General features: G+C 32.0%; 3 protein-coding genes and 1 long non-coding RNA gene across 8 annotated transcripts; 3 read left to right on the top strand and 1 right to left on the bottom strand.

Moving 5' to 3' along the window:
* On the top strand, window positions 1–5,398 carry LOC139772241 (vanin-like protein 1). Of its 3 annotated transcripts, none has more exons than XM_071705755.1 (8): window positions 1–214; window positions 2,663–2,749; window positions 2,886–3,020; window positions 3,138–3,284; window positions 3,356–3,519; window positions 3,593–3,807; window positions 3,884–3,988; window positions 4,078–5,398. In XM_071705755.1, the coding sequence occupies exons 2-8, from the start codon at window positions 2,690–2,692 to the stop codon at window positions 4,842–4,844; spliced, it is 1,593 nt and encodes a 530-aa protein (XP_071561856.1). In that variant the 5' UTR covers window positions 1–214; window positions 2,663–2,689; the 3' UTR covers window positions 4,845–5,398. The 3 variants fall into 3 exon arrangements, with proteins under 3 accessions (XP_071561856.1, XP_071561855.1, XP_071561857.1); XM_071705754.1 differs by lacking the exon at window positions 1–214 and adding an exon at window positions 1,958–2,155; XM_071705756.1 differs by lacking the exon at window positions 1–214 and adding an exon at window positions 2,092–2,244.
* Window positions 5,399–6,192: 794 nt separating this feature from the next.
* LOC139772245 (cytochrome b-c1 complex subunit Rieske, mitochondrial) lies at window positions 6,193–10,436 on the top strand. The gene is made up of 3 exons (XM_071705773.1): window positions 6,193–6,682; window positions 7,206–7,383; window positions 7,935–10,436. The coding sequence occupies exons 1-3, from the start codon at window positions 6,457–6,459 to the stop codon at window positions 8,224–8,226; spliced, it is 696 nt and encodes a 231-aa protein (XP_071561874.1). The 5' UTR covers window positions 6,193–6,456; the 3' UTR covers window positions 8,227–10,436.
* Window positions 10,437–10,449: 13 nt separating this feature from the next.
* Window positions 10,450–22,350, top strand: LOC139772242 (fatty acyl-CoA reductase 1-like). Of its 3 annotated transcripts, none has more exons than XM_071705758.1 (10): window positions 10,450–10,612; window positions 14,316–14,519; window positions 14,875–15,123; window positions 15,455–15,600; window positions 16,074–16,183; window positions 17,357–17,549; window positions 20,457–20,696; window positions 21,203–21,379; window positions 21,469–21,549; window positions 22,054–22,350. In XM_071705758.1, the coding sequence occupies exons 2-10, from the start codon at window positions 14,316–14,318 to the stop codon at window positions 22,142–22,144; spliced, it is 1,491 nt and encodes a 496-aa protein (XP_071561859.1). In that variant the 5' UTR covers window positions 10,450–10,612; the 3' UTR covers window positions 22,145–22,350. The 3 variants fall into 3 exon arrangements, with proteins under 3 accessions (XP_071561859.1, XP_071561860.1, XP_071561858.1); XM_071705759.1 differs by lacking the exon at window positions 10,450–10,612 and adding an exon at window positions 11,708–11,725; XM_071705757.1 differs by lacking the exon at window positions 10,450–10,612 and adding an exon at window positions 11,996–12,102.
* Window positions 12,719–13,358, bottom strand: LOC139772248 (uncharacterized). The gene is made up of 2 exons (XR_011718091.1): window positions 13,238–13,358; window positions 12,719–12,876 (listed from the first exon to the last, which is right to left on the bottom strand). It is a non-coding gene; the product is annotated as an uncharacterized lncRNA (long non-coding RNA).
* Window positions 22,351–25,480: the final 3,130 nt, after the last annotated feature.

Genomic DNA, 25,480 nt, shown 5'->3' on the forward strand with positions numbered 1-25,480 from the left:
CGATCCAATCGCCGAGGAATGTTTCGCGAACGCTTCAGGAAAAAAATCAAGTCAGCAGGCGCGCTAGCGATCGCAGCGGGATTGTGGAAGGGAACCTGAACTGAAGTTTCTAATCAGATGTGCACCAGTAGATGTGCACCATTACATCCTGGTAGAACGTGCTAAGCTCGCGCTCGGAGAAAACTTGTCGCGGCTGTAGAGCTGTTACACTTATGTAAGTAATTTTAATCCGGATAATTATATCACTCTTTTCTCAACGGATTCATCTTACAACAATCGGGTGTTATAATAATTGCCTGAAGTCGCTCTGTCTAATCTATCTTGCAGTTTGTTCTTAAGGTCTCGCAGCTTCTTCTCTCGCAAACTTCATCAGCGTGTTCCACTAATTGTAAGGGAATATTAGGGAAGAAGTTTTTATGCAAATGCGAGCCCGGGAATGCTTTATTAAATTGTGCTAACAAAACGTCATCCGGGAGAGATGCTATTATGCTGTTATATGCTAACTACTTTCTAACTTTTTTCAGCCAATCATTTTCTAATTAAGCCACCATGATGGAATGCATAAGCATGCACCGTTCTAAATTCCATGATACTATAAAATTATGTTTATTAGTGATTAACGAAAGATTATCACGCGCGGAGATCATTTTTCGCTAATTACTGGAGACTTTTTTCATTTGCGAGTCAAAATTTTACATCAACACTTACTTTAACGCTCCACAATTATTTTTGATCCAATTTTCTAATGTAACGCATTTTTCGACATTACTACGACTGCTAAGCGTGATTAATTCAACCGGTAGAATTATATATTTACAAAATTTCTAATTATTCAGTAAGCAAACTGATGTATGGTGTAGTAAATTGGCAGCAAATTTGATCAAAAATTACTGAATTGGCATGATTTGTGTCCGCATTAAGCTCGTTTTGCCGATAGAATTATCTACTGATATAATTGACAGTGGATTGGCGGCAGAAATCGAATGGAATCGAAGTCGAACGTAGATTCTGCCCTATTTCTGTCGCCAAACTGCAGTGTAATAAATACGTCAAAGTTTGTTTGTGATTTCTACCATCAATCCCATCATATTTTGTTAACAAACTTTGCTATATTTCTGTCAATATTATTCTATCAACATTGTACGTGTCACATCCTTTTTGTCATCAAAATTTTTAACAAACACTATGCAGAATCTGTTCTTGACAAAGGTTGTCTGGGATAATTCATCGTCCTCTCCTTTTCCATGTGCCACAAGTAACGAAAAGTCAACTCTGTTCATGTACGTTAACGAAATACTACTACATAAGTTGATCGCCGATTAAATTAATCGGAATTTGGTCGGAGTTTAACTTCGTTCTCTCGAAATTTATTCTCAGATACACTCCAATATTTAGACCACTTATCCTTTGTTTTACGAAGGCCTTTCTTTTCCCTTTATTATTGCATTTTTTATCCGTATCGAATTTTTAACATGTATCGACAAAAGCCGAAAATCACTATTATGGAAGGTGGTCCCACCTCTTAAAACCGTTTTTTGTCACCAACTGAAAATTTCTAATTTCATCTCCTTACTCCACCTACATGTATGCAAAGTTTTATTAAAATCAGAGTTTGCGGGTTGGCGGAGTTCCCCTTTGTTAGGGCTCCCGGATCTGCCGAATTTTCGCACGTGCGCAGTTCAGGGATTACAAAGCAGTGGCGTATACATATATATGGGTTATTTATAAAGACGAAAATTCGATAGATTTCAATGATCGGGTAGATCAGAGTGTTAGAATAAAGCAAACATCAATTTTACTCAAATAAAATAAGTTAATTAAAATTATTTTGTACTTTGCGTCACATTCTCGCTAACTTGTCAATTATTTTTGAATGTTTAAGATAATTCTTAGAAAAAATTTAACAAGAGAGACGGTACGATACCCTTTCTCCCGAAGTAGATACTTCACTGTGAGACTAAATTTGACGCGCATGCTCGGGAAACCCAGCTCAGCTGAGGTCACTGGGTATAGTGGGGATTGTGCGTGCGATTGTGGGTTGTGGCGTTGTGGGATTCTGGGATTGACTATTTACAATTCGTGCGTAGAGGCACGTTTTTATTTCTGCTTTACAAACACGCTTCCAGCTTTGTCTAACGAGATTGACACTAACTTGGTATGAGAAGTTGATAAAGGAACGCTCTGAAACTTACAGAATGGAACCACTTGTAGTTTCATGGGCAAATAAAATCGTAAAAGTTTTAGGTCAGACAATAACCTGAATATGTAAATACACTGAGCATGACATTTGCAGATACTCATACACTGCGCAAAATTTTAACATGAAAAATTTTCATATTTTGGAGTTCTCTCTGTTACAAGCTCAGTTTTTCTCAGTATAAAGTGTTACAAAACAGCTACAAGCAAAAGTTAATTGTTTGTTGTTGTAAAATCCAAGATATTTTAAGATTTGCTGTAAAATATTTTCTTTTTGCTGAAATATATAAACGGCAGTAATTGATTGTATAATATAAGCTATTTTTGCTTTTAAATTAGAAAAGAATTTATGTTCATGCTTCTGAAGCTGTTGAAAATTTATTAAAGTCACAATTTTTTATATAAGTTATTTTATTATTTTCTATCGGTTTTGTACAAGCTGTGTATCGAGTTTTTCTTCTTTCAGAAAGAAGAACCGTTGAGATTGTCAACTATGGGTCAAATATGGGTCATTATTTATCTATTAGTAGCATGTGCACATCTATCATATCAGGTAGACATAAAGCAACTTTTATCTGTTTAGTAATGATACGAATTCTTAATATATTAAATTATGTCCAATTATATCACTCGCTCCGAAGCAAACTATTCCATAAATTCTATAAGTTCATATACATATTTTATTATAGAGATCAACACCAAGCTCACCGACGTACGTAGCAGCCGTAGTGGAGTATCCTCCAAAATATTCAACAAGCAGCAGTGAGACTCTGAGAGTAAATTCTGACGCTTATGTCAGGCTTATTAATGTGACTAGTCGTAATGTGAGTATCTTTAGAAGAAAACAGTTTCACATATTTCATAGATTATATCGTCAACGAATTAGTGTGTTCTTGTCATTATGTTATAAAAATTATTTAAAGCGTTTGAATATTATTTAGAATGCTGATATAATCGTTTTCCCGGAAGACGGCTTGACAACAGTTAGGTTGCCCGAGAGAGAAAAAATGGGGGATTGGACAACCGTCATTCCTAGTGCCTCACATAATTATATACCTTGTACTCAAGATACTATTAAAGTCAGCGAAGTATGTACAATTCTTTATATTGTGAGAAACTAGTAACATCAATTATCTAAAAAGAAATTTTGAATCTACAGACATTGAGAAAAATATCATGTGCTGCAAGAGATAATGAAATCTATGTGGTAATCAATATCGCTGAGAAAGCACCTTGCATTAACGTGCTATCTTGCCCAAGAGATAAAATATTCTATTACAACAGCAACGTTGTATTCGATCGTACAGGAAAGATTATTGCCAGGTATCTAGTTCTTCGTTATAATGACTGTTGCAACACATCTCGCTCGATATATATGTCTAATTACAATTAATAGGTATCGTAAGACGAATCTTTTTGAAGAACATCAATTTAATGTGACAGCAGTGCCAGAAATAGTCAGTTTTTATACTGATTTTGGAGTGAAATTTGGAACTTTTATATGTTTTGACATATTATTTCGCGAACCTGCGATACAATTAACAAGAGATCATCAAATTACTGACATTGTATACCCTACAGCGTGGTTTTCTGAGGCACCATTCTTAACAGGTAAACGAAATGTAGTAAAACCTTTTCCCCTTTTTCATAAAAACATTTATACAAATATTATTTATTATTATTCTAGCTGTACAAACGCAAGCAGGATGGTCATTTGCTGAAAACGTAAATCTTTTAGCTTCAGGCTATAATAGACCTGGCTCTGGTAATGCTGGCAGTGGAATTTACTTAGGTGTGTAAAATTACATTTTACATTTTAAATATTATATAATTAGAGCCTTCTACCGTGCGAATATATATACGAGATAACATTTCATACAGGTCGTAAAGGAATCGGTAAAGCAATAATGCCTGCAATTACACACGAGGAAGTATTGATATTTCAAGTACCCAAAATAAAGGACAGAACTAGGTATGATAAAAACTATCATGATTTTTCAAAGGATGAAGATCAGAAAGCTTGGCCACATTATCATGAAAAGAATATACAATTACTGAAAAAGCAGGAAGACAACACAATCATAGATAATGATAAATTATTTTTAAAACACGACAATATTCAAGTCTTTCAAACGCTTTTCCTGGAAGGAAATGCCACGGAAACTGTCTGTCACAATGATTTCTGCTGCGAGTTTAAAGTAGAAATTGCGAAAATAGACCTAAGTACTAAATACCGTTTAGTGGTTTTTAATGGTATTCGTCATTATTCCGTCGTTGAAGCTCACGTACGTGCATGCGGCATAATTCAATGCTCGAACGACTCGGTCTCATCATGCGGTTCCGTGCAAGAATCAGAAATGGTATTTAGCAATATTGAAATTGCGACAACGTTCCACGATTATAAGAACAATTTAATTATGCCGTCTACGTTAAATCCGGATTTACTTCCGCTTGAAAATTGGACATTTAATGAACACACTCACGACGATCATGTGCACGTTAACATGGTCCTAAATAACAATACAAACAATTTAATAACATTTGGAATATACTCGAGGAACTTTAAAAAGAACAATGCAAGTAAAATATCCTTTTATACCATTAATTATTTCGTAACGTTATTACTGATTTTGTTTTCAAGATTGTAATTTGTATATTTATATATGCAACATTGTTTATACTTTTATCTACGTTTAGATATAGTCTACGTACATATATTTATGTGGCATACTTACGAGAAATCACGTACTTTTTACTTACATTGACAAATAATTCTACTTGGCTAAGTTTTACTTCTCAATATCAAGAAATAGAGAATTAAATCAAAAGTAAGGGGGAATTGGTGTACAAAAATTCGGCAGTGGACTAAAAAAAAGTAAGCAGTGGCCTATAATATTTGACGGCATTGTCGTCTGTGGTTGGGCAGTGGTAATAATGACTGGTGACAGTGGCAATGCAGAAGGCATTGCATAGCATTGCTAAGTCAGTGTCCGAATTTTATTCGGCATTGGCTCGGCAGTACTTACGGCAATGGTGTACAAAATTTTGGGTTGTAAATTTCCCCTCAATCAAAAATTAAATTTGAATCAGCACTTTTTCTTGCCAATTCGCAGCTTGCGACATCTGTAAATATAGATAATTTTGTTAAACATATTATATATGTACATAAAAATGCATAATATATATTTTTGATAAAATCATATACCTACAAATGTACTAGAATTCTATTGTGCTAATTGTGCTAATTATTGAATTATTGTTAATAATTACGAAATTATTACTATGTTTATATTAAACTATTTAAAAATAATTTAAAATATAATTGTTACAAATGTGACTGATTAGGCGATTTTTGGCGATCGTTTGGTATATATACCAAGGTTGCTATTGGTAGGGGCGGAGCTTATTCTGTTATCACTAATAGGCTATTTTTGGCGTGACTCTGGTATAACAACCGAAGTGTACCAAACTGTATCAAAGCCACGATTCTGTAACTCGTTATGCAGTATCGTTATATTATCGTTGCGCAGCTTTTTTACCATATAGTATACCTGCAACATACGCGCAACGACAACATAACGATAACGATACTGCATAATGAGTTACACTTTACAGAATCGCGGTCTTAGTACAGTTTGGTTGCTGTACCCAGCTATACCATGTAATTTTACCTCATTTCAAGATACACAATCGACCCCAGAAAATCGCCTATTAGTGATATTGACAATTGAAGTGAGAAAACGTATGAATTTTGTTAAACTTCAGACTAGTTCAGACGTTAAATGTATGCGCCAAATATTCTATAACGACATAATAATAAATGTATTTAGAAATACGTTTTATTATTAATAAAAATGTTTTTTCCAAGAAAACACGTACTCAACGTTTTTGTTGCAAATTACGATAAACGCTTCTCATTCTTGCTACAATTATACCAAATTAACTGTAAGTATCTATATAAAAAATAAAATCTTTTATGTAATTTATCTTGAGAAAAATTTTAAATCTAAATAATTACTCCTAAATTATATTCGAAGAAGCCTGTCACTCCGATAAAAAATGCACAAAGCATATCTTCCTCGCGTGATTCTTGTATTACTATATATATATTATGAATCCCTCGATTGATCTTAGTTAGTCTATGATTATTCATTAGTCATAATTTATACAGTTGGTCTACAATTAATAATATATTTGCAATAAATCAATAATTATTCCACAATGATATTCACAAATGTGATGACAGAATGTTAATAATGAATGATGTGTGATAATTATGTCTATCTGTTTTTCATACTAATGCCATTGTACATAATTATTTCTGCGTTATCTCACAATTCAGACTTTAAGAAATTGCGCAGATTCGCATATACTGACATACCAAAACCCAATTTTGACGAATATCGACGAAAACCCTTGAAAGATGCTGGAACAGCTACGAAAAACGCCGACGAACGAAGAGCGTTGAGAAGCGTTGTCTCTTTTGGTATATATATATATATATAATAATTCCAAAAAATCTTATTACATCACATTTCTGTATCATTTATTGTTATTTCCAAAACATTATCAAAACATGCCCCCTACGATAATAATAGGACATTTCTGTAGAATTTTCAGCTATTCCCTGGTAGAAAAATGTCTCAGAATTTTTTTTTATATTAATTAGAATTTCTATAAAAACTTGAAGATTTTACCAGAATTTTTCAAGTTTTCTGTACGATTTCGAAGTCAGACAAAATAATAATAAAATATTTTAGATTTTTCCCAATATCTGTATAAAAATCTGAAGAAATATGAGAAAATTCGCACAATTTATCAGAAACATACAGATCGTGAAATATTCCGGAAATCTTCATCCAATTATTTCTGAAAGTATCTGAGAAATTTTACATATTTTTTCACAAATCTAAAATATGAAAATTTTTGAGAAAATTTTTGAGAAAATAAAAGATATTTTTTCACCAGGAAACTTAGACATATATACAAATTGAATACAATATTTTCAGTTGGTTGCGTTGCCGGATTGTACGGCTTTAAAGCTCACTTATTGCATTATGTATTCTTCTTGTCGCCCTCGCGAGATATTTTGGCGGAGGCTCAATTGGAAGTTAAATTAAACGATATACCAGAGGGAAAAGTATTAATCGTTAAGTGGCGCGGCAAACCCGTTTTTATATACCATCGGTAAGAGAACCAATAATTAATATAAAAAAAACTTAATAATTAAGGGAAAGCAGGATAAAACGGACACGCACCAACATACACACACAATCTACTATCACAAATCGTTGCTGAATGCCTCTGTCTGCGAAATAAATATAAAACTAATTTCCTTCTTCATGATTTTTAATTATTTAAAAGTTTAATTGCCGCGCTCGAACCTTGTATAATTTCAATCCTTTTTACTAATTTAAATAGAAAATACAGTCATTCTCGTTTAGGGGTTCGTTTTATCCTGTGCTTTACAGAATAGAATATAAACGTGTAATACAAAAATAATATCAATAAATGGATAAATAACAAGGGACTCTCGATAATGAAAGTAAAAAGGGGCTTTGAGCAGAGTACAACGCGGTTGACAATGCGTAAGTTATAACGTTATAGCGATCGAAAGAAATAATGAAGTCTCCGAATAAAATAGTTTTTTAAGAACTTTAAAACAAATTTCAGCGAATTATTTGATACTGATAATAACGTCCGATAACATCCGATCGCTAATTAGATTAATTTTCCAGGCCACAGTCGATCATCGAGCAGGAGAGGGCGGTGAACCTGTCAGAGCTGCGCGATCCGGAAACAGACGATGACAGGGCGAAAAGGTCGGAGTGGCTAATTGTACTGGGTATCTGCACGCATTTAGGATGCGTGCCGATTCCGAACGCTGGTATCATACGGGGCGGTTTCTTTTGTCCGTGTCACGGCTCGCACTTCGACGCGGCCGGCCGCGTGCGGAAAGGACCGGCGTCGACCAATCTGGAGATACCCGAGTACACATTCGTAAATGACAATAGTATTGTTATCGGATAACGACGCGTTTCTTCCGGATCGAAAACTATTGAAGCATAATGAGATCACCGAAAAGAATATAATGTACATATATTGCAGGACATATTTCTATACTTCTACTTGCAAATTCCTTGATTGTACAATATATATAATGGAATTTCATACTTCTAATAACGTATTAAGATTAAAATAATGTCTTGGTTTTAAAATAATGTCATAACCTATCATGATTAAAAAAAAAATCTTGTAACTTTAAAAGTTTATCTTCTAGAAAACAATTAACTTCCCTCTTCATCCTACGGATGACACAACTTTTTGGTTGATCGATTATCGTATCGGTTTTTTACGCGGCACGTGTCCAGTATACAAATAACATAAATATTCTTAGATATCGCAATAATCTTCTACTATCTAGAGCGAGATTCTAATATTATCCATAGTTCTTTTATCAATATTAATCTATATATATATATATATATATATGCTCCAAAACATATATCTTATTAAAAATTAAAACATGTTTTTTAGAAAGTGTTAAAGATGCCATTTGGCATAAAGCTTTAAAGATTCGACGTACATCTTTAATTGTAAGGGCTCATGCACAATGAGAGGAATAAGGAACAAGGAATTAAACATAGAGAGAATTCCGTGTCTTGAAAAAAGAGAGAAGCTGCGTCTTGAAAAAAGATGCGACTACTATGTTTAATTCCTTCCCCAGTAGCACAGTGACGTTAAATGACGTTTTAATGACGTCTACTAGAGACGTCTAGAGACGTCATTTAACGTCACTGTGCTATACTAGGGTTGTTCCTTATTCCTCTCATTGTGCATGAGCCCTAAGATTTGTACATTTCTAACACTGTTTTATCATCAGAAATGTATAAACAAAGATAAAACAGGACTTATCACATGAGTTATTATATATGATATAATATTAAATATATAGTAAGAGAGCTATCTGGTGGGCAGGGCGCGGCGTCAAAGTGGCAAAACTACGGATCGCCAATGGTAACCGGGCATGCGGATTGCCAACAGAAGTCCCAGACAGGAAAGATTTTTCTTGAAAAAAAGTAGTCGAAACATTATTTATCGCAGTGTCCATCAGTCATACATCTCCAATTATTTGTTACTAAAATTTTTTTAAAAAATTATTCTAATCGTGAAAGTGAGTACGTTTAGGTTTTTGTGATCTATCACTTGAGAACAAAATTATAGTGACTACAAAAACCTACACATATACCCACTTCCATGATTTGAATAATTTTTAAAGAATTTGATCCGCCATTTTAAATCCTCCATTTTCAATTTTGAAATTTTAACACGTAATGGAGTGACCAAACAAACGTATAGGTACATACCGACTATGATAGTAGCCCGACGGCTAATCTTAGTTCTCCTAAGTTGAAGTAAAACTTTTTTAATTTTGACTGTAATTGATCATGGAGGAGGAAAGGGAGGCACCCCTCTTTTTCTTGCGCAAATGCACTAAACAGTGAAAAAATCTAAAACCTTTCACCAATACGTTTACCTTGAAGAATCGAGGGGGCTTAGAATTTGAATGATTTTAAGCCTCCCCCCCCCCCCCGAGAACCTCTTTTTTAGGAGCCTCAAAAGTAAAATATAAAGAACGTCTTTGATAGTACTTACAAGAGGAACTAAGAGGAATTTTGCCGTAAAATGCGTTTTTCTATATTTCTTAACGTAAGTAAAAAATCGAGGTACAAAAGACCCTTTTAGAACTTTGACTCCGCATAACTTTTGATAGGGGGGTTTAGCCATCTGCGGTTTTCACCAAAAATTTTCTTTTTACTAGACCTTTAAAACGAGCTTGATCCCTCTTTCCATTAAAAATTTTTGACTTGCACCCCCGCCCCCGTCCCCCTTATTGGCCAATAATTAAGGCTAGCGCCATGGCTGTTGAACACACAGTCTGTACAGTTAATACAGGGAGCTTTCCAGCAAGCGACACGAGTCGACACAAGTATCGTTTTATCTTTGTTACTCATTACCAAAAAAGAAAGATAGAACGATGCTTATGTCGACTTGTGTCGCTTGCTGGAAAGCTTCCACAGTCTACCACAGTTCTAGCACGAGTTAATAGCCGTACATATTTGAAGAAAACACAGTAGAAGTGTCATAACATTCCCCTTATCGCTAATTAAACCTTTCGTGTACTTCTCATGTGCTCTGTTAAAAATTTATACGTGAATTTGGTGCCGCAAATGTGAACGGTAACGGAAAAGATGATAATTGAAACCTGTATCAAGTATCAAATTTCTATATATTACACACATATTTGTTACCCTACGCTACTGGGTAACTAAATCCCGGTACCAAGGCAAGAAATTCTGAAATGTGGGCTATTTACAGTATTTATCCACGGTCTCCCCTATCTGTCTTTCTCTAGGTATCTAACATTATAATATTATATTTTAATCTTTATAAACAGTATGCTCTGCCTGCAGATTAGTTATAAAAAATGCAGTGACATGACATAAAAATATAAAAGGAAATATCAAATATAATTTATATTTACATTATATCTCTACTGTCATGTTATGAAGCAGTATGTATATTATTGCATGTATTGTTTTGATCTTTCAACGTTATTCTGCATATCATTTCGTGTCTTTCAAAACGCAGATAGTTCCATAGATTTGATTGATCATAAGACAATAATAATTCAATTCTTACGTAAGTAGTAGTCGATCTTAAATAATTTATTTGGTCTTTACATTTTTTTATTTACTCTATTAGTACATATAACAAAGGAGATAACGATTCCTACGTTTTGCATTGCTAGATTATTAAAGTATAGGTTTACTATTCACGTTAGTTTTGTTTAAAAGTAATAAATAATTGCATTACATATTTAATTTAATGGAATGTGTAAAATACGTTACATTATATCTTTCATCTAAAAAATACAAAATAATATATATTACATTACATCTTTAATCTAATGCAATATAAGATACATTGTAATATATTTTTACATCACTGCCATATTACGAAACAAATGCATATTATTGCATATATTGAATGCTTGCTCTTTCAACCTTACATTATTTCCTGCACATCATTTCCTGTTTCCTATAGAACAAATAGTTTTAGAGATAAAATGATTATAATTCAATTCGTACATAAGAGTAATACGTAAGTACTATAATCATGTATATAAATAGTTACTCTCTCTCTCCTCTCTCTGTATTTAATTTCCTATTCTGTTCTAATTCCTATTCTAATTCCATTTATATTTAATTATATATTTAAAATCTAACTATATATAAATTTTCAAGAACAGTATGTACTGCAAATAAATATAATTAAATATAATGACACAAAGACTGTTAGAGATGCGAAGTAACTATTATCGAGCCGGTAGCGCGATATATCAACACGTATTCGTGGGCTGTTGACGCCTGTAACCTTGTCACATAGTCAGTCTCGAGTGAGTCGCCACACGAGATACATATATCGTTCGAGCGTTGCAAGTTCTGTAATCTGTTTGTAATAAACCGTTAGTTGCATATGTAAACCCACTGCGTCAGTTATATTCCCATCAAAGACTTTGATAGGAAAATTGCGCAAATATTGTACAATAATTGCATCACTCAATTGAGAGGAATTGCACAATAATTGCACTAACAATAAGATAATTTGCCACATAACGCATCGGTTTTTGTCGACAGGAAATTTCTGAATAATATTTGCTCAAAAGTTGATAAATTTTGAGTACTAATTACGCACAATTATTTCGACATTTAGAAGCAAAATTATCCCATTAAACACCGATATACATACATATATATAACAGTCACATAACCACCGTTTATCATATTTTACGTACGAGGAAGGATGTTATCTAATGGCGATTCAGCAAACATAGAATATGCTGTACGTAATATAGGTATACAGGAGTAACACGTATTAGAACTCAAATATATTTCTCAATTATTACGTAATTTCTTTTCAAATTTAATTTTACAAATATTCCTCTAAGAAGCTATGATTCGCCATAAGCTATAACGCTACTGTTTTGCTGAAATACTGTTTAGAAATAAATTGTGCAATATTTATCAATATTTCATGAAAAGTCTAAATTTCTACAAACACTTATTGTTCCAAATATTGAGACATAATTGCAGAATTCCAAATTTCATTCAGATTTTGTTATGTAATTTTATAAATCATTTCTTATCGGGGGATATAAAACAATAATGTACATATTTTACATATTGCATCATATCCCATCTTTTCTGCTATATTTGGTATAAAACAGATGTAGGGGAACGGGGGGTAGCCCCGGACAGTGGGTATAGCCCTGGACATTATTGAAATTTAAGTATACCGCGTATCTATATATGGCCATTGTTTAAACATTCTAATATCTCGACACTCTGTGTATCTCGACATATGCAGAATGTTTAAGGGGGTAGTCCTCTAAATATGGCTGAAAAATAGGTGTTTTTCGGAATTTTTTTTTAATACTAAAATAAAAGGGAATGACAAATTTGAGTGTATCCATTTATTAATCATATAAATAGCTTTCGGGCATAATTTTTTTTTACTCCATCGGCCGCTTCCCGTGACCGCTGCACGAGGTGAAAGCACCCCTTGTCCTGGAAACGCCCATTTTCGGTGGCCGGCCTGGGGGTCTTCCGATTGGTCCTGCAACAAAATAAATGTTTTTAAGTTATTGTCAAATGCTAAATCCAGTCCCCTACGTAGGAGAAAAGAAAAAAAAACAAAATAAAAAATGATGACGTGTTAAAAAAACGTTTAAAAAAAAACGTTATTTTTCAGCCTAAAATCGGCACAGAAACGTGCACCGAGCACAGATTTTTCAAGGGATCCAAAAACGGCTACGTAGGGGACTAGATAATTCAATTGAGAATGCGAAACGCAAAGTCCGATCAAAATCGTACGTGTCGATAAAACGTTATGCCGGCCACTGATTTCAAAAACACCGTTTCGAGAAAAACGCGTTTGAAGTTTCGGATTACATTTTTTGCAGTTTAGTTCAACATACCTCTAGTCCATACATGCCTGGCCCATACAGCATCCCTTCGAGGTTGACGTGGAGGGCTTCGTCCATCTTTTTCTTTTTAAAAAATTATTTAGAGGACTACCCCCTTAAACAATGCCATGGCCATACACTGAGAATCGAAAAACAGTAATAGTCTCTGAATTTTCGTTCATTCTCAACTTTTAAGTAATCTCAATACACAGATGCTTACTTAAAAAAAAGTAATGTCTGCTAAAAACCACAGTAATATCTAAAGATTAAGATCGTAAGCGATACTGTCTGAAAGAAATAATAAAAAAGAAATCATTACTGAGAAGTTTCATTATTCAATCATGTGCGATTCAGTAACCATTACTGTTGGCTCTCCATATTCGTTCTATCGCGCGAATTCAGAGCATTTCAGAGATATATGAGATTTATAATAGTTACTGTAGAATAGATTGTTAGCTCAGCGTTAGTATCTTAGGTTCAAATCCCGTCAGTCTGTTTTCAAAAATTGTAAAACAGTGCGTAATTTTAATTAATAAAATAGAATATATGCGAAACCACGAATATAAATTAAACTATAAAAATATTAGAAAAAAATAAGAACTATTTGAAAATAAAAAAGAAAAAAATTCTTTTTTTCCGTTAAAATATTGCACCGGAATCATTACTGGTCTTTATCGTAATGATTACTGTGAAATCCGTACTAGTTACTGGGAAAATGTTTACTGTAGTAGTGCGTAATGGTTACTGTAAGAAAGACTAAAAGTTGAGAGTAAGCAAAAATACAGTAATTATTACTATTTTTCAGCTCTCAACAGTGTAGATACGCGGTATACTTGAATTTCAATAATGTCCGGGGCTACCCCCCGTTCCCCTATATTACCTTATATAACGTTTGCTTTTTCAACTCACACTGCACATCATTTCCTGCTTCTATCATGTTGTATAAATAGTTATAAAAATTTATTTAAATTTTACCTGCATTTTTCTGTCGACATAATAAAAGCGATTCGAAGTGTTTCAATATCTTCACTTTGCGTTACGTTGCTAAGTTGTTATTGCTCATATTAGCTTTGTTTTAAAAATAATAAAGATGACAATTGATCCGGCCAAGTCGATTCCTGCATTTTACGCTGGACAAAGTATATTGTTGACAGGCGCGACAGGATTTCTGGGTAAAGTGTTTATCGAAAAAGTATTGCGATCTTGTCCAGATGTTCGTGAAATATTCTTACTGATGCGTCCAAAAAAGGGATTTACTATCAAGGAAAGGCTCAAAGAAATATTAAACTTACCGGTAAGATAGATATAGAAAGAGAAAATTTTTGTAACAACGCACAATTTTTTAAGAGATTTTTAGATTTTTAAGATGTTACATCACTTAATATAGCACTTAAAATGTATATAGTAAAAAGATCTTTTTTCTAAGGGCTATTGTAACGTCATTATTAAAGAATGCTATTTTGGACATTAACATTTTGTGAATAGTATGTAATAAAAGATTGGAATGCATTTAAAGTAAAATGTTGTGAATGCCATTAAGTACACATTTTGTCCTTATATTATAAATTTATTCAAAATGTAGAATTAGAAATTATTGTAATTATTCTAACAAAAACGTCTTTATGAATCATAACATTCCTTTATTTTAGTTATATGAAAGACTGCGCCAAGAACGATTTTCTATTTTCGAGAAGTTAATTCCGATTTCTGGCAATGTTAGTGAGAAGGAATTAGGTTTGTCGGATGCGGACAGACAAATGTTGATTGAAAGAGTGACTATAATAATACATGGAGCGGCAAGTGTGAGATTTAATGACAGTTTAAAACATGCTATACTTTCAAACACTAGAGCAACAAGAGACATTTGTATTTTAGCTCAAAGTATGAAGAATTTAAAAGTAAGTAATTTCACTCAAACAGAGTAACAGAAATCGCGTGCATTTGTATTCATGAATAATTTCACGTAATTCATTGCACTACGTGATACATTTTATGTAATGTTATACACACAACGTTACTTATCTCAGTCATAAATTTTCTCCCAAATATTTATTATGACGTATTTTTAAATTTTATAACAATTTAAACAGAATAAATTTGGAAGAATGTGGACATGATTGAAATATCATAATGTATCAGTATCTATAGTATAAATTAAATATATCTTGTTATTATACAAACTTTTATAAACTGCAGGAAATTAAAAAAAAATCCTCTTTTTTATTAAAGGCATTAGTGTATGTCAGTACAGCGTTCACACACGTGAATAATCCATTCATTGAAGAAAAAATGTACCCACCTATAGCTGATTGGCGGAAAATGATAGAGATTGCGGAGTCATTGGATGAACATACTTTAAACATTTTTACAGCTAAGTAAGTAATAAGCTAAAAACAATAATCGTGATGTTTATAAAATTTATATAATTATAGATGTTTTCTTAGAACTATTGTTTTATTATTATATTATATTATATTATTATATTATTATCGGTTAGATTTAATTCCGGGGTAGGGAAGGGTATTAATTTTCCAAGATAGCTGTGTTTCAAGTCCGACAAATTTGCGGCGCGCAGTTTATTAAATTGGAATATATGTATATGTACAGTATGTACATTACAATTCGTTAATTCTTTACGGAAGTATAGAATATATGAACACCAACACCTTGTTACGGCTCCACGCTCCATCTTTCTTTGATTGATTTAGAATCTTATGAGCCTTTACTATTATATTTATATTATTATAGTTATCTATTTGTGTTTTAAGAACTATTCTTTTATTCGTCGTACTTCTAATAAAATAATATCCAAATTTTTAATTTTGTGTACATTTGAAATTATGCATAGATGTTTGGATTACGCTCCGAACACGTATATTTTTTCGAAGAACCTAGCGGAAAGTGTAATACAGGATTATTCTTTCTCCTTTCCTTGCGCGATTGTAAGACCTTCCATGGGTACGTAGCCTTATTTTTCCTAACAAAAAAAATAAGTATTAGAACTAAATTTTTGTTTTAACGCCTTATTATTGTGTATGCTAAATATTTGTATTCGTTATTTTGTGTTACAGTATAAAATATTTAATAAAATATTTAATAGAATACAGGGTGTCCGGCAATTTTTGACATAGCCGTAGTGTGAAAGTGGATTGGATTTCTTAAATTAAAAGGAAATGTCATGTACCATTTTGCAAAATTTGCTATGGTTATTCAATAATTAGTTAAACTGTCTGAAGCAATGTTCGCGTGGAAAGCAGTAGGTAAGCCAAACTCGGTATTGCCATGTATATAAAATGACTTACTTGTTAGATCTCTTAGCCACGGCATTGTACGTCACGCGTCGCTCGCCGTTCGATGCGTGAAATTACTTCTCGCTATCAGATGATGCTCATCGTTGTTAAGAGATCTAACAAGTAAGCCATTTTACATGTTTATACCGAATCCAGTCTACCGCTTTCCACGCGCACATTGGCTCAGACAGTTTAATTAATTATTCAGTAACTATAGGGGAGACCGGGGCTCGTTGGCACAAGAGGCAAGTTGGCAATGCGTTCCGTTTATGTATTTATAGCGAAAAAAACAATGGAAAAGTTATCACAAAATATCTCTTATATGACATAGGTACTTTTCCCAAAGTTTTATTTTAATCAAACAAGTATTACAATAAAAAAAGAGAAAACTCTGATTCAAGAGGTGGCAAGTAAATTTTCGAGCGTTTCAAAATATCGTATTAATGTTCTTCAGCTTGAGAAGTAAATCAAAGTCACGTATCATTAGTTAAAAGAAAAGTTTCTGTCACTATACGACATTTTATTTTGAATTTTGCAAAATGGTACATGACTTTTCTTTTCAATTTGAGCCAATCCACCTTCACACTTCGACTTTGTCACAAATTGCTGGATACTTTGTATTCTATTAAATATTGTATTTATAGAAATATTACATCAGATAGAATTAGATTAGATAGATTAGATAGATTAGATAGAATTGAAAAATATGTTTATAGGATTTTACAGCCTTTTCCTCCTTCTTTATTTCGGTTGATAATTTATGTGCAAGTATTAATTTAATAATATTACGAGATTTAAGTATTAATATAACAATAATAGACAAATGTATATCATATTTTAGTGTGTCCATCGCTGGAAGAACCATTTCCAGGGTGGGTAGATAATATTTATGGTCCAATAGGACTTAGTATTGGTGTCGGAAAAGGAATAATACGAGTAATCTATGGTAATAAAGATACTATTGAAGATATAGTACCAGTGGACATTGTCATCAAAGCTATATTAGTCGTATCTTGGAAGATTGGAGTTACCACGTATGACCATTAATTAATATGTATAATATATGCATGCGTTTGTAACTGTATTAATTTGTGAACGCAACAGTTTTTTTCTTTATTTGGAACTATCTATGTTTACAACATGATCGTGTGGATGTTATCTCTTTAATCTATTTTGTTTAAGGTAGTTCTCCGGTCCTTGTACTAGAGAAAATCGATTTTCTCTAGATTTTCTTGAAACTATGAATATACGTTAATTTAGGTGTGCTTTATGCGTGGTCTAAACTTCAGTACCTTTTGCGGTATAAAAAATCAAGATACTGAGCCTCAAAGTTTCAACTTCTTTTACTAAATTTTGGTAAAAATTGAAACTTTGGAGGCTCAGTATCTCGATTTTTATCCCGCAAGAGGTACTGCAGATACTCTACTGTAGCAGACACTATAAAAATCGAGATACTGAGCCTCCAAAGTTTCAATTTTTACCAAAATTTAGTGAAAGAAGTTGAAACTTTGAGGCTCAGTATCTTGATTTTTTATACCGCAAGAGGTACTGAAGTTTAGACCACGCATAAAGCACACCTAAATTAACGTATATTCACAGTTTCAAGAAAATCTAGAGAAAATCGATTTTCTCTAGTACAAAAACCGGAGAACTACCTTAAAGAGCTGAATATGTTTGTCACGCGGGTTCGAGCCTTTAGGTGCAGATGGGTTCAGCTTATGCAATATTTACTCTACATATTTTGCTTCCTCATGGAGGAAGCTTTGTTTTCGTAAATTCGTATATGAACCTTTGATTGCGTATAAAGTTGGATCTAGTCAACCAAATTTAAAAAAATTATATATGAAATAGGGGTAGAAGAAACCAAAGAAAAGATTGGTTTTTTAGTTTTTTCTGCCAATATGTTCATATTGTTGTAAAACGTCGAAATATCGCCTAAAAAAAAATGTCGGTATGTATGTATGTGTGTGTGTATGTCTGTGCCAAATTTACCGAAATTTCTATAACTCCAGAACTAATCAACCAAATCTTAACCAGATATATATGAAATAGGGGTAGAAAAGACTGAAGAATATAATAGAATTATTAAAAATTGTTAATAATAAAGGGGTTACCAATTTTTGTTAAAAAAAACAACCAAGTTTACTGAAATTTCTATAACTCAAGAACTAATCAACCAAATTTTAAAAAATTATATATGAAATAGGGGTAGAAAAGACTGAAGAATATAATATAATTATTAAAAATTGTTAATAATAAAGGGATTACCGATTTTTGTTAAAAAAAGAAACAACCAAGTTTACTGAAATTTTTATATAAAAATTGTTAATAATAAAGGGGTTACTGATTTCTGTAAAAAAAAACAACCAAGTTTACTGAAATTTTAAAAAATCCGTTCCCCGTTTCTCTTACTATCACGATAAAACTGTCTACAAAACGCATTTAATAAAACACGATAGAGGCAACCTATTCTCTCAAAAAGTCCAAAGTATGAGCGCAGAATACTCGCAGAATGCTCGTAAGGAACTTACGAATTATTACGATCTCTTAATCCTTTATTTCTTTTTTATTGTACGAAATTATGCGCAATTTTAAATTCAATCGATCAAAAATTTAGTCTATAAAAAAGACAACTTCATAAGTTGATAGTTTCACATATCATATGTCATTTGGTGACATATGTCATTTGGTGGTACTTGCACACCATGCTTCATCATGGTGTGCAAGTAGAAACTTGCACATTGCTTCTTCATAATTCTCAAGTGTACAAGTAGAAACTTACACATTGCTTTCATATAGTTTTTAGGTGTGCAAATAGAAACTTGCACATTGGTTTGTTTCAATTTTTAAGTATGCAAATTATTTTTAGGTTTGCAAGTAGAAACCTGCACATTGCTTCCTTATAGTTTTTAAGTGTGCAAGTAGAAACCTACACATTGCTTCCTTATACTATTTAAATGTGCAAGTAGAAACCTTCGTTCACAAAGCTTCCTCTATGAGGAAGCCAAAAAAAAAATACTAATAATTACTTCTACTTGCACACTTAAGAACTATGAGGAAGCAATGTGCAATTAAGTTTCTACTTGCACACTTAAAAACTATAAGGAAGTTTACACAACAGTATTATAATAATATCAGCCCTTTTTTTAATAAAAAGCATGAATTTTTTAAAATATATATATAACCTTTTCTCAATATTCGTAATAATTTTCACTTCTGTTTAGATTCTTGTTATCCGTATGTTTATTATATGTTTTCTTTGCTTTTTCTCAAAATGATTGCACCTCAAATACCTAATATTGTTTTAATATCAAATAAAGGACGATGGGTAAAATTGGAATAAAATCGTTACTAATCGAATCACTATTAAAAATAACTTATTTTGACCCCTTTGACGTCAATTTTGACCACTTTTCCATGGGTTTAGATGGATAAAAATGCTATTGTATTTAAGGACCCAAAAAACATAAAATTACATATATAACTTTACGTTACATTTTTTAGTCAGAAATCGGTCTATTTTACTCATCATCCTTTATCTATGACTTTTTTGGTATAAAATAAGATTAAGAATTTTTTAAATAATTTAATAGGAATTTTATTAAATATTTGTATTTTTTAAATACAAAATTCAATAATTTGCCGAAACATGTTAAATTGAAATTCGTTAATAATATTTTGAATATCCCACAATTCAAAATTTCGTCTCGTTTCTGAAACTTCCCAGATAGCACGCATGTCCAAAATCGGGACATAAGCCATCTAAAAGACATCTTTTAGACGTCTTACGAAATGATGGCTAAAAGACGTCTTATGTCCGATTTTGGACATGGTGCTGTCTGGGTTGATTTAGATCTTACGTAACTTTGTGTAAATTATTATTAACCTGTTATTGTTTACATTTTATTTATTAAATAACTTATATTCTTATTTACTTTTAGCTTTTCAGCAGGTTCCATTTTTGTCTCAAACTGTACAAGCCAGAAACCCATGACCTACCAAAGTATTGGGTTAATTTGTTTTGTGGTTGGAGATGAAGTGCCTTTAGAAGGAAATGTCTGGATTCCTAGCGTAACATTTATTGATAATTTTACTCTGTTCTACTTATTGACGATGTTATTGCATATCTTGCCAGCTACGTTAATAGATATGATTTTAAATTTCTCTGGACGTCGACCTATGTAAGTCTTAAATTAAAAATTCAACTAGTTCAGCAAAAGCAAATTATTCATACATTTGATCAAATTGATAAGATTTAGATACTCCGCAAATTGAAATAGTATACTTTCTTTAAAGAAACTTTTTTTTTATTATAAATTATTCTTGAATACTTTATCTATATTCTTTCTATGTCTCTACCTTTCTCTTTATTTGTTTATCCATCTCTTTTCTCTACATATAAATAAACAACATTTTTGTCTAAAAAAAATTTTTATATACAATTATATATATTTATTATATCTATTTTTATTTTTATTTTTTTCCACTTAAAAAAAAGCCATGTTAAATCAAATCGAATGTATTGTTGACCCTTTTCTGCGATGTTGATTGGTTCTTAAAAAGTGTATTTGGAATTTTTTGCTTGTTTTATTGAGAATTCTCAATTTATAGATTTAGTGGTATAGTTGAAGATTTATTGTTATAACTAAACCGTTTTGGACCGTTTAATAAATAATGTGTAAATTAGTCTAGTACGGCTGCAGAGAAATCTGTATGTGGTCAGTCGTGCTGTGGGATATTTCGCATGTAATGATTGGAAATTCAGCAATACAAATAGCTTGGCTTTAACATCCTCAATACCACCTGACGACAGATATATGTTTTCTTTCGATTATTCCGATTTCAATATTAAGGAGTATTTCATGTAAGTATTTTATGTTTCTGATTCTAAATATCTAAATATATTTAAAATAAATGTAATTTACAATAAATGTTTTACGATTCTATATAAAGAAATTGTACAATCGGTGGCAAAAAATTTCTTCTTCACGAAGACATGAATCGATTGGATGCAGCCAAAGCGCATAAGAAAAGGTATAAGTAAAAGTATATTATAAACCAATATTTTTTATTTAAATATAAGTATTTATATTTGTGTGACATAAACTAGTTATTAGGTAAGATGTAATAAAATAGTTGTAGTAAAATGTTAAAGCTATAAAATGAATATAATACGAAACCTAATCATGCGCCTGCACATATGCTTGTTTATTAATTCAAGGAAAAAGAATAGTTTTCGTAAAATTTTATAAGTATGCTTCTGCGAGCTGAAGTGCTTTTTTTATCTGAATTTCTTTATTTAAAAATGGCATGCAAGAATTCTCAACGTGTCATTTCTTGCCTCTGATGTCACGATTTAACATGGTCGCGACGAGTACTCAGGAATCTTAAAAGAAGAAAGATATCGCGGATATATACATAAGTTTCAGTATATATTAATTAAGAAAATAGATTTTTCATAATTTACTGTTTAAGAGGCATAATCGAAATAATTAAGATATGTATAAACATATTAATATATTTATTCTGTTATTTTAGAGTGTATCTGTTTGTCATAATGGTGAGAGCTATCATCTCTATTGGAGTGCTGTGGATAATATATAAGTGGATCTGCTCTTGTATATTATAAAATTGCTTAATCCAACTCGCGCGTATGCTTTTCGAAAATTTAAACAGAGAACGTTATGCAAATGTAGTCTTTATTTTTGCTTTATATGATTTTAAAACCTTCCTTAGGTATATAATTCTTTTTCTAAATGGTAGAAACGAATTTCATTTTTAATGTGTTATTTTTGGGGATACAGTTAAAAACAAATAAAATATTTTTGCAAGAGACTTTTCTTTTTAAATGTTTCCTATTTCAATAGCTCATCTTTATGCTTTATAGATATACATATATCCGTATATCTGTATATGTATTATGTATACGCAAAAGGATAGATCAATATAGTGAAAATATTATAATGAAAAATTCAACTGGTAATAATATTTAGTTATTACTGTTATTAGAAAATATGAGTTGTTAAACCTCAATTGTCCCTGGTAACACAATCTGATAGTTCAGATACATCCCGAAGAAGTGCGCAAGAAAACAGTCCAAAATTGCGACAGAAGTACATAATATCTGTGATTGAACGAGTACTTACTGTACTATTGCAGCAGTCTGCTGTAAGAAGCTACTGTGAAATTTTATATATAAAACTGTCGCAATTCTTGCGCACTTCTGTCGCAATTTTGGACTGTTTTCTTGCGCACTTCTTCGGGACGTATCTGAACTATCAGATTGTGTTACCAGGGTAGTAAATCATTTTAATAACATTAAAATATTCTATTTCTAATAATAATGTAATAATATTATATTAATTAATATACCCCGATAACCAAGCGTGCTAGCACGATAGCGCACGCTGTGCTCAGCATGTCATGCAAAAACTATGCTGTCTCTGTGTCACTTTTATATTGATAAGCAGACAGTGCTAGCACGGTACTAGCACGATAAGTATTGTTTGTTATCAATATATAGTAAGAGCGCTATCTGGTAGGCAGAACGCAGCGCCAAAGTGGCAAAACTACGGATCGCCAATGGTAACCGGACATGCGGATTGCCAACAGAAGTCCCAGTCAGGAAAGATTTTTTTTGAAAAAAAGTGGTCGAAACATTATTTATCGCAGTGTCCATCAGTCATACATCTCCAATTATTTGTTACTAAAATTTTTTTAAACAATTATTCTAATCGTGAAAGTGAGTACGTTTAGGTTTTTTGATTTATCACTTGAGAACAAAATAATAGTGACTACAAAAACCTACACATATACCCACTTCCATGATTTGAATAATTTTTAAAGAATTTGATCCGCCATTTCAAATCCTCCATTTTCAATTTTGAAATTTTAACACGTAATGGAGTGACCAAGCAAACGTATAGGTACATACCGACTATGATAGTAGCCCGACGGCTAATTAAGTTCTCCTAAGTTGAAGTAAAAACTTATTTAATTCCCGGTACCAAGGCAAGAAATTCTGAAATGTGGGCTATTTACAGTATTTACCTCCGGTCTCCCCTATCTGTCTTTCTCTAGGTATCTAACATTATAATATTATATTTTAATCTTTATAAACAGTATGCGCTGCGCGCAGATTAGTTATAAAAAATGCAGTGACATGACATAAAAATATAAAAGGAAATATCAAATATAATTTATATTTTCATTATATCTCTACTGTCATGTTATGAAGCAGTATGTATATTATTGCATGTATTGTATGTTTGATCTTTCAACGTTATTCGCATATCATTTCGTGTCTTTCAAAGCGCAGATAGTTCCATAGATTATATATTGACCATAATACAATTATAATTCAATTCTTACGTAAGTAGTAGTCGATCTTAAATAATTTATTTGGTCTCTACATTTTTCAATTTACTCTATTAGTACATATAACAAAGGAGATAACGATTCCTACGTTTTGCATTGCTAGATTATTAAAGTGTAGTTTTACTATTCATGTTAGTTTTGTTTAAAAGTAATAAATAATTGCATTACATATTTAATTTAATGGCATGTGTAAAATACATTACATTATATCTTTCATCTAAAAAATGCAAAGTAATATATATTGCATTACATCTTTAATCTAATGCAATATAAGATACATTGTAATATATTTTTACATCACTGCCATATTGCGAAGCAAACGCATATTATTGCATATATTGAATGCTTGCTCTTTCAACCTTACATTATTTCCTGCACATCATTTCCTGTTTCCTATAGAACAAATAGTTTTAGAGATAAAATGATTATAATTCAATTTGTACATAAGAGTAATACGTAAGTACTATAATCATGTATATAAATAGTTACTCTCTCTCTCTCCTCTCTCTGTATTTAATTTCCTATTCTGTTCTAATTCCTATTCTAATTCCATTTATATTTAATTATATATTTAAAATCTAACTATATATAAATTTTCAAGAACAGTATGTACTGCAAATAAATATAATTAAATATAATGACACAAAGACTTTGATAGGAAAATTGCGCAAATATTGTACAATAATTGCATCACTCAATTGAGAGGAATTGCACAATAATTGCACTAACAATAAGATAATTTGCCACATAACGCATCGGTTTTTGTCGACAGGAAATTTCTGAATAATATTTGCTCAAAAGTTGATAAATTTAATTTTGAGTACAATTTACGCACAATTATTTCGACATTTAGAAGCAAAATCATCCCAGTAAACACCGATATACATACATATATATAACAGTCACATATACCACCGTTTATCACATTTTACGTACGAGGAAGGATGTTATCTAATGGCGATTCAGCAAACATAGAATATGCTGTACGTAATCAAGAGACACGGTAGTGTCTCGCGCCAAGTACACGCGGAGCGAGACCGACCGTGACTCTTTTACGCGACGCGACGGGTTGCGAATACTCGAGATGTTGAGATCTCGATAACGAGTGAACGGATCAAGTTCTAAGTAGGCTTGATCGATAGCTTGGGGTCGAATTGGGGGGGGGGGGGGGTATCTCCTATAATATTTTCCGCTACGTGCCCTACGAGCGGAGATATTGCGACGTATAGGTATACAGGAGTAACACGTAATAAAACTCAAATATATTTCTCAATTATTACGTAATTTCTTTTCAAATTTAATTTTACAAATATTCCTCTAAGGTGCTATGATTCGCCATAAGCCATAACGCTACTGTTTTGCTGAAATACTATTTAGAAATAAATTGTGCAATATTTATCAATATTTCATGAAAAGTCTAAATTTCTACAAACACTTATTGTTCCAAATATTGAGACATAATTGCAGAATTCCAAATTTCATTCAGATTTCGTTATGTAATTTTATAAATCATTTCTTATCGGGGGATATAAAACAATAATGTACATATTTTACATATTGCATCATATCCCATCTTTTCTGCTATATT

Source organism: Temnothorax nylanderi, unplaced genomic scaffold, assembly GCF_030848795.1.
Source record: "Temnothorax nylanderi isolate EJ_2023f unplaced genomic scaffold, tnyl_v1.0 TNYL_tig0047_pilon, whole genome shotgun sequence".
Taxonomy (NCBI): Eukaryota; Metazoa; Arthropoda; class Insecta; order Hymenoptera; family Formicidae; genus Temnothorax; species Temnothorax nylanderi.